Below are 12,521 nucleotides of genomic sequence, written 5' to 3' on the forward strand. Positions count from 1 at the left end.
TGTTTCATAAGACATCAGCCTGAAAGGATTCCAAATCTCAATTGATATTTTTAGATGCAGATTAAAGAATACCCGACATAATTGATTGAAACAAGAGACAAGAAATTTTAAACAGATTTATTAATTTACCAGTTGATCATCCTACATTTGCAGGTGTTAAATATCCTTAAGAATAAACATACCTTATGGAAACTTTAATCAGCCTGGGCAACATAGTGAGACCACATCTCTACAAAAAATCAAAAATTAGCCAAGCATGGTAGTATACACCTGAGGCTGAGGTAGGGGGGAAAAAGAAAGAAATTTTAAGAAACCAGTGCAGTACAGAAGTACCTACTTATTGAAGTCACAGATACATCACTACAATATGAATAAAAACAAAAAAACCTTCTTAATGCATGCAAATGTGTATTATACAGTTAAGTAACATACATTTCACCTTAATAAAAATGAAGATGAAATGCTTTATAAACTATTTTATCAAAAGTGATTCTGATACAAAGACTTGTATATGATTGCTGATAGTGACTATTAATGACAAAAAATGGTCACAACCCAAATGTCCCTTAACTGATAAGCAAAATGTGGTATATCTATACAGTGGAGTATTATGCAGCCCACAAAATGGCATGGAGTACTGATATGTGCTACAACATGGATGAGCCTCAGAAACGTTATGCAAAATGAAAAAGCCAGATACAGGGAAACCACATGTCATATGATCCCATTTATATGAAATAGCCAGAAAAGGCAAGTCATCAAAACAAGATAGATTGAGGATGGGTTAGAGGACTACAAATGGCACCAGGGATCTTTTCAAGTTGATGGAAATATTCTAAAATCAGACTGGTTGTAGTTGAACAAGTCTGTAAATTTACTAAAATGCATTGAATTAATACACTTAACAGCTGGATGTTATGATGTGCAATTATTCTTTAGTAAAGGTGTTTTTTGTTTTTGTTTTTGTTTTTTTTTGAGATGGAGTCTCACTCTGTCACCCAGGCTGGAGTGCAGTGGCACAATTTTGGCTCACTGCAGCTCTGCCTCAGCCGCCCACAGAGCTGGGACTATAGGCACCCGCCACCATCTCAGGCTAATTTTTGTATTTTTAGTAAAGATGGGGTTTCCCCATATTGGCTGGGCTGGTCTCAAACTCCTAACCTTGTGATCTGCCCCCCTTGGCCTCCCAAAGTGCTGGGATTACAGGCGTGAACCACCATGCCCGGCCTAGTAAAGTTCTCTTTAAAATGTGGCTCTAGTATTGCTAGAGACATTGATATCAAAAATGCTGTTTGAATAATTGTTTCAAAAATAAAGTGAAACTTTTCAGGAAAAGTTTATATATTCAGTACTATAGGTAAGTTTTTTTTTTTTTTAAGAAGAAACTCTTTATTTTCAGTGTTATAAACAGAACTTCATTTATAGTCTAATAAACATACTTTCAGTTTCTTTACAAATTAAAGAATAAGACCCCTGAATTAAATTTTATGTTTTGTCTTAAATATTTCAAAACACATCCATGTCATCTTGATAATTTTACTCTTCCTTGATATGATGTTAGTTCCCTTATGGGAAACTTCGATCTGTGGCCGTATTTGAAAAGCAAGAAGACACTATTGGCATCTGAACAGTTCTATTAGGATGTTAAATTTTTAAAAATAGTATATACTAACTTTTGAATTATATTTATTTATTTAAATGCCAGCTACCTAATGGTGCTATAAGATTATTGCAATTGTGTTTTTACCCAAGTATAATTTTTAAAATAAAATCATGTTGCATTGGTTTTTTTCTAAAATCATTGGATTTGTAATTCAATAATGTAGACTTATAATTTATTTTAGGGCCTAGAAAAAAGAAAAGAAACTTCAGTGATTCCAGCCTATTTGTATCTGCTGAAGAGGTAAGGCTAATACACTGCTTTAAGCTAGCTATTCTACATTATTTTTGGTTTGCTAATATATTTATCTTTTTTTTTTTTTAAGTTTGGCCATCTATTGGATGAAAATATGGGATCCAAGTTTGATAACATTGGCATGAATGCCATGGCTAACAAAGATAATGCAAGTAAGTAACTTAAATTTTTTTATTGACATTTTAAAAACAGCTTTGGCTTAGGACGTCAGAAGATAGAAATTTTTTTTTTCTTTTTTTGAGGCAAAGTCTCGCTCTGTCACCCAGGCTAGAGTGCAGTGGTATGATCTCAGCTCATTGCAACTTCTGCCTCCCAGGTTCAAGCAATTCTCCTGCCTCAGCTCCCAAGTGGTAGCTGGCATTACGGGCATAAACCACCATGTCCAGCTACTTTCTGTATTTTTAGTAGAGAAGGGGTTTCACGATTTTGACCAGGCTGATCTTGAACTCAAGTGACCCACCCACCTCAGCCTCCCAAAGTGCTGGGATTACAAGCATGAACCACCAGGCCTGGCTGATAGGAATATTTTTGAAAACCTTTTCATGGTACTTTACAACCATGGCTTTTTCTTCTCTCAGAGAGAATATAAGATTAAAAAGTTTATACTACAGCAAAAAAAAAACCTGCAGACTACAAAAATTACTTTTTTTTAGGGAGGTAGGCCATTTTTATATAGCATGAATTTGCTAAGTAACTTTACATGTTTATAGACATTTTAATTATCTCTGATATTGACTGTTAATTGGTTTTTATTTCACCAGTAAAAGTGCTTAGGGAAAGAAAATCTTTAGAGCATCTGTTTATTTTCATTCCTTAGTCATTTCTTAATGAAACATTAATCTTTGACAATAAATATAAGAAGAAAAGCAACAAACAAGAAGTAGTGAATTTGTATTGTGGGTGGGAAACTGCAGGCCAAGGCAGGCTAGAAGTTCCTGTGACTCAGCAGCATGTTCTGTGGGACCGCCAACAGTGGGATAGTACACTCATCTTTTCTTCTTCTCCCAAAGGTCTCAAACAGCTTAGATGGGAGGCCGAACGTGATGACTGGCTTCACAACAGAGATGTAAAAAGTATCATCAAGAAAAAGAAAAATTTTAAAAAGAAGAGGATTAAAACCACTCAAAAAACTAAAAAGCAAAGGAAATGAGAGCTATTAATGTAAATTACAAATTAAAATTTTACTTACATCTAATTTTTGCTCTCCAACCATTTTTTTTCATCTAGCTCTCTGATTCCATATATTCCAGACATCTCAGTGGATCTGTAATAAACTATAAATAAAATAGCTGTCATTTATAAAGTAACATGGAAATATTGTTAAACTTCTTGAAAAAAATGGAAATATTGCTACATAACAAAATGAAAAAGAGGACAGAATTACAGACTTGATGTATAAGCCCTGGCATCTCTAATCATTGTAGTGAGCACTATTTAGTATAACTGTGTCCTCTTGTTCAGTCATTATCTACTTGACAGAGAAAGAGACTGCTCCAAGAAGTTAGCAACCCTGAAATGAAACTGATCTTTTAAAACCAAAGGTTTAAACTCTGGTTTGATTCTATCACCTCATATATCAGTGGTTCCAGAATTTACATTCTTAACCACTAGGATTCAGAATTCAGCCCATTATCTAATTCTCTTCTCACTAGAATAGATGAGAATGTACTCTAGTCTCAGAACTAAAATAGATGTGAATAGTATTGTTAGAAATTGACATACCACAAAATAAAATCATTTAGTTCTTAGTTCCTTGTAAAGAAATTAATTACTACTTAATTTATAGGTTACCTGAAAAAGCTGTTTAATACTTATTTTTACTTAAGGAAAAACATACCTTTCAAGATGAAGGGAAATTTCTTGCTCATTGTTTGCCTAAAATCTGATGGGGGAAAAAAAAGGATGTCTTGAAATTAGATTCAAACAAATTCATTACATTAATACAGCCACAATTTAATGCTAGCTTTAGGGTCCATATGATGGGAACCATATAGATTAGAAATTTGTTTAAAAGTCCTTTGGGTAATCCAGGAACTATCTCCTTTTGGGTAAGATCTAGGCTGCACTTGCCTTAACATGATAGCCTTAGAGTTTTTAAATTTTCACCTGTATATCCAATGTAATTTTTTTTTTTTTTGAGATGGAGTTTTGCTTTTGTTGCCCAGGCTGGAGTGCAATGCGGCGATCTCGGCTCACCGCAACCCCCACCTCCCAGGTTCAAGCAATTCTCCTGCTTCAGCCTCCCAAATAGCTGGTATTACAGGCATGCATCACCATGCCCAGCTAATTTTGTGTTTTTAGTAGAGACGGGGTTTATTCATGTTAGTCAAGCTGGTCTTGAACTCCTAACCTCAGGTGATCTGCTCACCTTGGCCTCCCAAAGTACTGGGATTACAGGCGTGAGCCACCACACCCAGCGCCAATGTTTATTTTTAAATGGTACCTGAAAGCAGATTTTGAGTGTGAATGTGTAGCTCCCTATGTAAGTTTATGAATTATTTTTATGAATGTTATTTTACCTCTATAAGAAATCACAAATAAGATCATTACCAGTTTTGGTTTTAGTTTTGTTTTGTTTTGCAAGATGAGACTTGTTCTGTCGCCCAGGCTGAAGTGCAGTGGTGCGATCTTGGCTCACTGCAACCTCAGCCTCCCGGATTCAAGTGATTCTCCTGCCTCTGGCTCCTGAGTAGCTGGAATTACAGGCACTTGCCGCCACGCCTAGCTAATTTTTGTATTCTTAGTAGAGAGGAGGTTTCACCATGTTGGCCAGGCTGGTCTCAAAGTCTTGACATGTCGTGATCTGCCTACCTCAGCCTCCCAAAGTGCTGGGATTATAGGCATGAGCCACCATGCCCAGCCAGTTTGTTTTGTTTTGTTTTGTTTAATAATAACTATTTTTGGTTTTAGGTTTTGTTTTTGTCTTTTTGAGACAAGATCTCTCTCTGTTGCCCGGGCTGCAGAAGAGTGGCACAATCACAGCCCACCACAGCCTAGATGCCCCCTGGGCTGGGCTCAAGCAAGCTGCCTACCTCAGCCAAGTTTGAGTAGCTGGGACAGGGCTCAAGGGAGCCTCCTGCCTCAACCTCCCGAGTAGCTGGGACTACAGGAGCATACCACCACGCCCAGGTTTTTTTTTTGTCGGTTGTTTTTTTTTTTTAAGATACAGGTTCTTGCTATGTTACCCAGACTAGGCTCAAGCAATCCTCCCACTTTGGCCTCCCAAAGTGCTGGAATTAAAGTGCGAGAGCCACCACATCCAGCGATTACCAGTTTTTAAAATTGATCCCAGATTTTAATTTGCTTTTAAATACTTTTGGGATGTTTTCTTTATATCCTTCCTTCTAGTTTAAAAGAAAAGAGATTTTATGAGTATCCAGTAGCATATTGGTAGAGCATTCCAACAAAGTATGCTGAGGAAGACCATGTGACAAGTTTCAAAGATGGCTATCACCCTAGGACTGTGCCCTGTTTTAGAGAAAAATCACTTCCTAATTTAAAAAGTTGAGGGCTCTAATATAAAATTTCCCCCAAAAAAAATGTTAAAGCACTTTCAGTCACAGCATGTGAAAGTCTTTTAGTGCCCACTGTTGATGCCCAGAAAGAAAACTAAAGCCTGAGAAAACTGGTTCCTCCGAGAAAACAGCAATGCCACTTACTTTCTCAGTCTACTAAACAATGAAATGTAATGGACAGGCTAAGCTTCCTCCATCTGTACTCCCAAACTAAGCCAGACCAAGGACACTTGCTCTACCCTCCCCTGTAGTAAAACTCATGGAGATAAGACATTTTTTCCTTAGTCTACAAACATTTTTAAGGGAGAATCATCTAGGCTACAATAATGAATACTTTGAATCCTGTTCTGTCCATAAAAATGTCTAATATGGCTTAAATCTGAAGAAGTAATTTCTCCAAAAATGTCACTGCCATTTAATACACAAAATGGATTAGCAAATTATACCCCTTTAAAAAGCATTAACTTCTGAATTATAATTACCTTGGCTTCCGTGCATCTTGGTAAACAAAAAATATGCTCCAAAAATGCCTAAAAGTTCGGCTACCAAAACTCCTTTAAAGATCTTCTTTGCTAGTGGTTCCATAGTACGTGCCATCCTAAATTTAACAACAAATACGTGTAAACTTAAATGAGCATATGTAAACTACTATTACCAATTCCCTAATAACTCAAATTCATTCCCACAGTTTGGTTTATCTGTATGGGTATAAGACCCCAATATTATGGTATACTTTTTTGGTTTAGACATCCAACATACCTAGTTTTCATACTCCATGCCTGAGGGGCATGATGAACAGGACAAAATTGGATAAAGCACAGGAAAGAGATAAAATTCAAGAAAACATTGTAAAAAGAACAATTTATGGAACTAAAATTTTTTCATTGTGTAGGAAAACAGAATGGGGAAGATAGGTGAAATCAATTTTTTAGCTGCACTGGGAATTAAGAAATCATCTAAATGGATACAATATGTAAATAGCTCTTTGTAAAGTGCCCTACAAAAGTAAGTTTTTCTGAAATGGTTCTATACTTTCTATGGCTGGAGTTCTTTTATTAATATAACATATACTAATATGTATATTATATAGCATACATACTAATATAAGTATAGTATAACACAACATATACTAATAATACAGCATATACTAAACTATTAGTACAATATATACTAAACTATGTGCCATAGTTCAAGCATTTGGAGTCCAGTGGCACGATCTCAGCTCACTGCAACCTCCCCCCTGGGCTCAAACAATCCGCCCACCTCACCCTCCTAAGTAGCTGAAATCACTGGCACACACCACCATGCCTGGCTATTTTTTTGTATTTTTAGTAGACACAGGGTCTTAACACGTTGCCCAGATTGGTCTCGAACCCCTGAGCTCCAGCAATCCGCCCACCTCAGCCTCCCAAAGTGCTGAGATTACAGTTGTGAGCCACCATGCCCAGCCTATAACAGGTCTTAAAACTTTCAATGCACTACCCAAGAGGCTTATTTAAAATGCACATTCTGAGCCTCAGCCTGCAGTTCTCCACTTCCCCATCTCCAGATTCTGATTCAGCAAATCTAGGATTGGCACCCCAGTAATCTGCCCTTTCATAGACATTCTCAGTAATTTTTATACAAATGGGGGTGGAGGGTGGAAACTGATTGGGTGATGAACCAGTAAGTGGCAAAACTACGATCCATTAGATCTTGATTCTCTTCCTTTAAAAGTTAAGAAAAAGGGTTTGTGTCATTTTTTTTTCAAATTAAAGATATCGAGCTAAGAAAATAGAATATATGATTCTTACTGAATAAATTAATGTAAACCCAGGTTTTTAGTCTGCCTGCTTATAACCTCAAAGTCCAGAAAAAAACCATTCGTTTTTCATCTCAGACTTTTCTATTGTCTTCTGCGTGCTCTTTTGTCCTCAGTCCCAGCTCCCTGCTGTCAGGCGTTTTATTCCATTCCCGTCTGACCCGTTTTCAATGCCTGAGGGTGGGAGTAATCAAATAGCCTTCCTTTTGTAGGATTATCCCGCTAATATCATTACCACGTGGCCCTCCCCACCACCACCCCAAATTCCCTCATTTTGATAATGTGATCACCCTGGGAACCAAAAGATTAAAACTTTATGACTCTTATTTAAAAGAAATGAAGCAAACAAAGTTACAAGGAATTCATATATAACCAAGAGGCAGTTGAGTGGTGGGAAGGGAGAGTTGTTTTGCTCCATTCACTACAGTGCTGTACATGACTGACAGAAAATAAGTCATGCTCAGTACAGATGGCTCACTTGCGGTTTTTTTTTTTTTTTTTTTTGAGATGGAGTTTTGCTCTGTCTCCTGGGCTGGAGTGCAGTGGTATCTTGGCTCACTGCAATCTCCACCTCCCAGTTTCCAAGCAGTTCTCTGCCTCAACCTCCTGATAGCTCAGATTACAGGTGTGCCACCATGCCCAGTCCTTATTTATTTATTTATTTAGGAGACAGAGACTTGCTCTGTTGCCCAGGCTGGAGTGCAGTGCACTGCAACCTCTGCCTCCCGGGTTCAAGTAATTCTCCTGCCTCAGCCTCCCCAGTAGCTAGGACTACAGGCACCCACCACCATGCCCAGCATATTTTTTGTATTTTAGTAGAGATGGGGTTTTGCCGTGTTGCTCAGGCTGGTCCCGAACTCCTGAGCTCAGGCAATCTGCCTGCCTTGGCCTCCCAAAGTGCTAGGATTACAGGCATGAGCCACCGAGCCTGGCCTTTTTTTTTTTTAAGACTAGGTCTTTGTCAGGTTTATCAAAGACTGTATAGTTGTATGTATGTTGTGTTGCCTCCGGTGTCTCTGTTTTGTTCCATTGGTCTATATCTCTGTTTTGGTGCCAGTACCATGCTGTTTTGATTACTGTAGCCTTGTAGTATAGTTTGAAATCCGGTAGTGTGATGCCCCCCGCTGTGTTCTTTTTGCTTAGAATTGACTTGGCTATGCGGGCTCTCTTTTGGTTCCATATGAAGTTCATGGTGTTTTTTTCCAGTTCTGTGAAGAAAGTCAATGGTAGCTTGATGGGGATAGCGTTGATTCTGTAAATTACTTTGGGCAGTATAGCCATTTTCACGATATTAATTCTTCCTAACCATGAACATGGAATGTTTCTCCATCTGTTTGTGTCCTCTCTGATTTCGTTGAGCAGTGGTTAGTAGTTCTCCTTGAAGAGGTCTCTTAAGTTCCTTGTGAGTTGTATTCCAAGGTATTTTATTCTTTTTGTAGCAATTGCAAATGGCAGTTCGCTCTTGATTTGGCTTTCTTTAAGTCTGTTAGGGATTCCATGTTTAACAAATGGTGTTGGGAAAACTGGCTAGCCATGTGCAGAAAGCAGAAACTGGACCCCTTCCTGACACCTTACACTAAAATTAACTCCAGATGGATTAAAGACTTAAACATAAGACCTGGCACCATAAAAACCCTAGAAGGAAATCTAGGCAAAACTATCCAGGACATAGGAGTAGGCAAGGACTTCATGAACAAAACACCAAAAGCATTGGCAACAAAAGCCAAAATAGACAAATGGGACCTAATGAAACTCCACAGCTTCTGCACGGCAAAAGAAACAGTCACTAGAGTGGATCGGCAACCAACAGAATGGGAAAAAATTTTCGCAGTCTACCCATCTGACAAAGGGCTGATATCCAGAATTTACAAAGAACTCAAACAGATTTACAGGAAAAAAACAAACAAGCCCATTCAAAAGTGGGCAAAGGATATGAACAGATACTTTACGAAAGAAGACATATATGAGGCCAACAATCATATGAAAAAATGCTCATCGTCACTAGTCATCAGAGAGATGCAAATCAAAACCACATTGAGATACCATCTCACGCCAGTTAGAATGGCGATCATTAAAAAATCTGGAGACAACAGATGCTGGAGAGGATGTGGAGAAAAAGGAACACTTTTACACTGTTGGTGGGAGTGTAAATTAGTTCAACCATTGTGGAAGACAGTGTGGCGATTCCTCAAGGCCTTAGAAATAGAAATTCCATTTGACCCAGCAATCCCATTACTGGGTATATATCCAAAAGACTATAAATCGTTCTACTATAAGGACACATGTACACGAATGTTCATTGCAGCACTGTTTACAATAGCAAAGACCTGGAATCAACCCAAATGCCCATTGATAATAGACTGGATTGGAAAAATGTGGCACATATACACCATGGAATATTATGCAGCAATCAGAAATGATGAGTTTGTGTCGTTTGTAGGGACATGGATGAATCTGGAGAACGTCATCCTCAGCAAACTGACACAAGAACAGAAAATGAAACACCGCATATTCTCACTCATAGGTGGGTGATGAAAAATGAGAACACATGGACATAGAAAGGGGAGTACTAAACACTGGGGTCTATTGGGGGGAAAAGGGGAGGGCCAGTGGGAGGGGGAGGTGGGGAGGGATAGCCTGGGGAGAAATGCCAAATGTGGGTGAAGGGGAGAAGAAAAGCAAAGCACACTGCCATGTGTGTACCTACGCAACTGTCTTGCATGCTCTGCTCATGTACCCCAAAACCTATAATCCAATAAAAAATTTAAAAAAAGACTAGGTCTTGCTCTGTCTCCCTGGCTGTAGTGCAGTGGTGCAATCTCGGCTCACTGCAACTTCTGTCTCCCAGGTTCAAGCGATTCTCCTGACTCAGCCTTCCGAGTAGCTGAGATTATAGGTGTGCGCCACCAGGTCTGGCTAATTTTTTGTATTTTTAGTAGGGACAAGGTTTCACCATGTTGGTCAGGCTGGTCCCGAACTCCTGACCTCAAGTGATCCTCCCGCCTCGGCCTTCCAAAGCGCTGGGATCACAGGCGTGAGCCACCGCACCCAGCCTCTTGGGGTTACTTTTTAATGTTCAAGGGATGAACAAAGACTGCGTGCAGCCAGTTCCATTATCCAAGAAATCAAAGTAAAATTTTGTTTCAAGAGAGGGCGATGCTAAGGGCTCAAAAAAATAGTCTATCTGTAGGCCAGGGTTCAAAGGAAAATAAATAAATAAAGTCCAAATCATACTGCTGCTTTGGTGTATAGTGGTGAGCATAGCTGCCTCCAAATAACATCGTACAACAAAGTATTTACCCTTTTAAAAAATATATATGTTTTGCACTCCGAGGCCCTCCTCGCCTTCAGGAGGCTGATGATAAAACTTCAGGCCCCTTTGTTACAGACCACAGAGACACAACCGGTCCACCCATAACAAAGTGACGTTTACTAGCTGCGTCAAGGGAGGCCTGGCAGAGGAGCGCCTGCCTGCCCCGCACGAGGACGGGCATCGCTCCGGGAAATAGTTTAGGTGAAGTTTAACACCAAGCCGCCTCTGACAGGTTCGGCGCAGGGTCGTCACACAGTTAACTTCACACGGGGCTGAGAAGCTGACTCGGGGACACAAGCTCAAGACAAATGAGCAACGCTGGACTGGAAGCCACGGGAATCGGGGCGGCCTCCCAGCTCAGCGCCCACAGGCGACGCGGCTGCAAGCAGCAAAGTCTCTCCCAGTCCAGCTGTGCGGAGCACGGCTTCTCCGCAGAGGTGCATCAGGTTGGCCGTCTTCGCTCCCCCGCCCCCGGCTTTTGCCGCGGTTCCCACCCAGCTCCCGCTTCCCCCGGTTCCCTGCTGCCCCCGGCTGCCCTCGGCGCTCCCAGAGCCCGCGGAACGCTCGGGCCGGGCCTGCAGGCGACACGCGCGGGTTCCCACGCAGCACGGCCAGGCCGCCGGGGCACGGTCGCGCAGCGACCCGGAAACACTCGCCTTCAGTGAACGGAGGTAATGACACCTGACTGTCCTCTACATGCCCCAGAACTGGGACGAGGACCCACGCAGAAACCTGCCCCACTCTCGGCGCACTGAACACCTTCAAATCCAATCCCTGACGAGGAGCCACGCGGCGCTGTCTCACCTCAGGTGCCTGCCGGGAAGACTGCGAATGCGAAAGGCCTGACGACGCCCCGCCCCTTCCGTCGTCGGCCCCGCCCCCACACTCGTAATTACCATTCATCGTGCATTGACTCCGATCCGAACCGACCCAAACCTGACTGCCGGCTACGTACATTATTTTACGGAATATTCGCAATAACACATGCAACAGGTGCTGAGTGTATCTCATTTTGCAGAGAAAGCAAGAGGCTTACACTGCCCACAATCACACAGCTAGTAAAAAACAATTCAGGCCCGGGCGCGGTGGCTCACGCCTGTAATCCGGCACTTTGGGAGGCCGAGGCAGGAGGATCACGAGGTCAGGGGTTCGAGAGCAGCCTGGCCAACACGGTGAAACCCCTGTCTCTAGTAAAAATACAAAAATTTATTGGGCGTGGTAGCAGGCGCCTGTAATCCCAGCTACTCGGGAGGCTGAGGGGAGAAAATCGCTTGAAGCCGGGAGGCGGAGGTTGCAGTGAGCCGACACTGCACCATTGTTGCACTCCAGCGTGGGCGACCCTGAGACGCTGTCTCAAAAAAAAAGCAGAATCACATTTGAACCCAGGACACTGACTCCATGGAGCCTGTTCTGGGTTCTTTTCCTAACACCCTGAAACCTAAAGTGTGATAGTCTCAGGGGACCAGCAACATAAGCGTCACCTGAAAATTTGTTAGAAATGCAGAGCTACTGAATCCAAAACTGCATTTTAGCCAGATCCCCAAAGAATTCGTTTGCAAAGTAACACTTGAGAAACACTGCGTATACTGCCCACTTAGATGAGGAAGAGGAAGAGAAAGACTCAAAGGGGACAAGGAAACAGAGAAGAGAAAAGGAATATAAAAGTATATTGAGGTACCATGTGCAAGACAAAGTGGAACACCCGAAATAGACACAGTGCTACCTTCATAGGAGTTCTAGTCTAGTTAGGGGTAGTTACCATAAATAACTGATGAAAAGTACACATTGATAAGGACCTTGCTTCTAATCCGAGGAATCGGTAAAGGTTTTAGAGAAGAGGCGATAGCTGGAGCTAACTCTGTCAATGCCTAGTAAAGGAAGTGCCTCTGCGAGGTGCTCTGCAATTGCCCCAAGTTTCCTAACACCCGCCTTCCCATAGTCCAGTCCATGAGGCTTATTTGCATAACTAAAGCATTA

General features: G+C 41.2%; 1 protein-coding gene and 2 long non-coding RNA genes across 8 annotated transcripts in view; 2 read left to right on the plus strand and 1 right to left on the minus strand.

Moving 5' to 3' along the window:
- Nucleotides 1-10,006, plus strand: part of CEBPZ (CCAAT enhancer binding protein zeta) — a 38,116-nt gene extending 28,110 nt beyond the window's left edge. The window contains exons 14-16 of one of the 2 annotated variants that reach the window (XM_054245043.2): nt 1,845-1,903; nt 1,986-2,067; nt 9,672-10,006. In XM_054245043.2, coding sequence (XP_054101018.1) covers nt 1,845-1,903; nt 1,986-2,067; nt 9,672-9,763 — 233 coding nt within the window. In that variant the 3' untranslated portion in view covers nt 9,764-10,006. Of the gene's footprint in view, nt 1-1,844; nt 1,904-1,985; nt 2,068-2,925; nt 3,223-9,671 lie in introns of those variants that run through there. The other variant, XM_002757854.5, reaches the window with a different exon arrangement.
- On the minus strand, nt 103-11,408 carry LOC100894571 (protein CEBPZOS). Of its 5 annotated transcripts, none has more exons than XR_004733668.3 (5): nt 11,349-11,408; nt 5,913-6,028; nt 3,753-3,797; nt 3,105-3,189; nt 103-2,962 (listed from the first exon to the last, which is right to left on the minus strand). It is a non-coding gene; the product is annotated as a protein CEBPZOS (long non-coding RNA). The 5 variants fall into 5 exon arrangements; XR_004733667.3 differs by having other exon boundaries at nt 103-2,966; XR_004733670.3 differs by having other exon boundaries at nt 103-2,966; nt 11,304-11,373.
- LOC144579321 (uncharacterized) lies at nt 10,686-11,390 on the plus strand. The gene is made up of 2 exons (XR_013526665.1): nt 10,686-10,990; nt 11,250-11,390. It is a non-coding gene; the product is annotated as an uncharacterized LOC144579321 (long non-coding RNA).
- Nucleotides 11,409-12,521: the final 1,113 nt, after the last annotated feature.

Source organism: Callithrix jacchus, chromosome 14, assembly GCF_049354715.1.
Source record: "Callithrix jacchus isolate 240 chromosome 14, calJac240_pri, whole genome shotgun sequence".
NCBI lineage: Eukaryota > Metazoa > Chordata > Mammalia > Primates > Cebidae > Callithrix > Callithrix jacchus.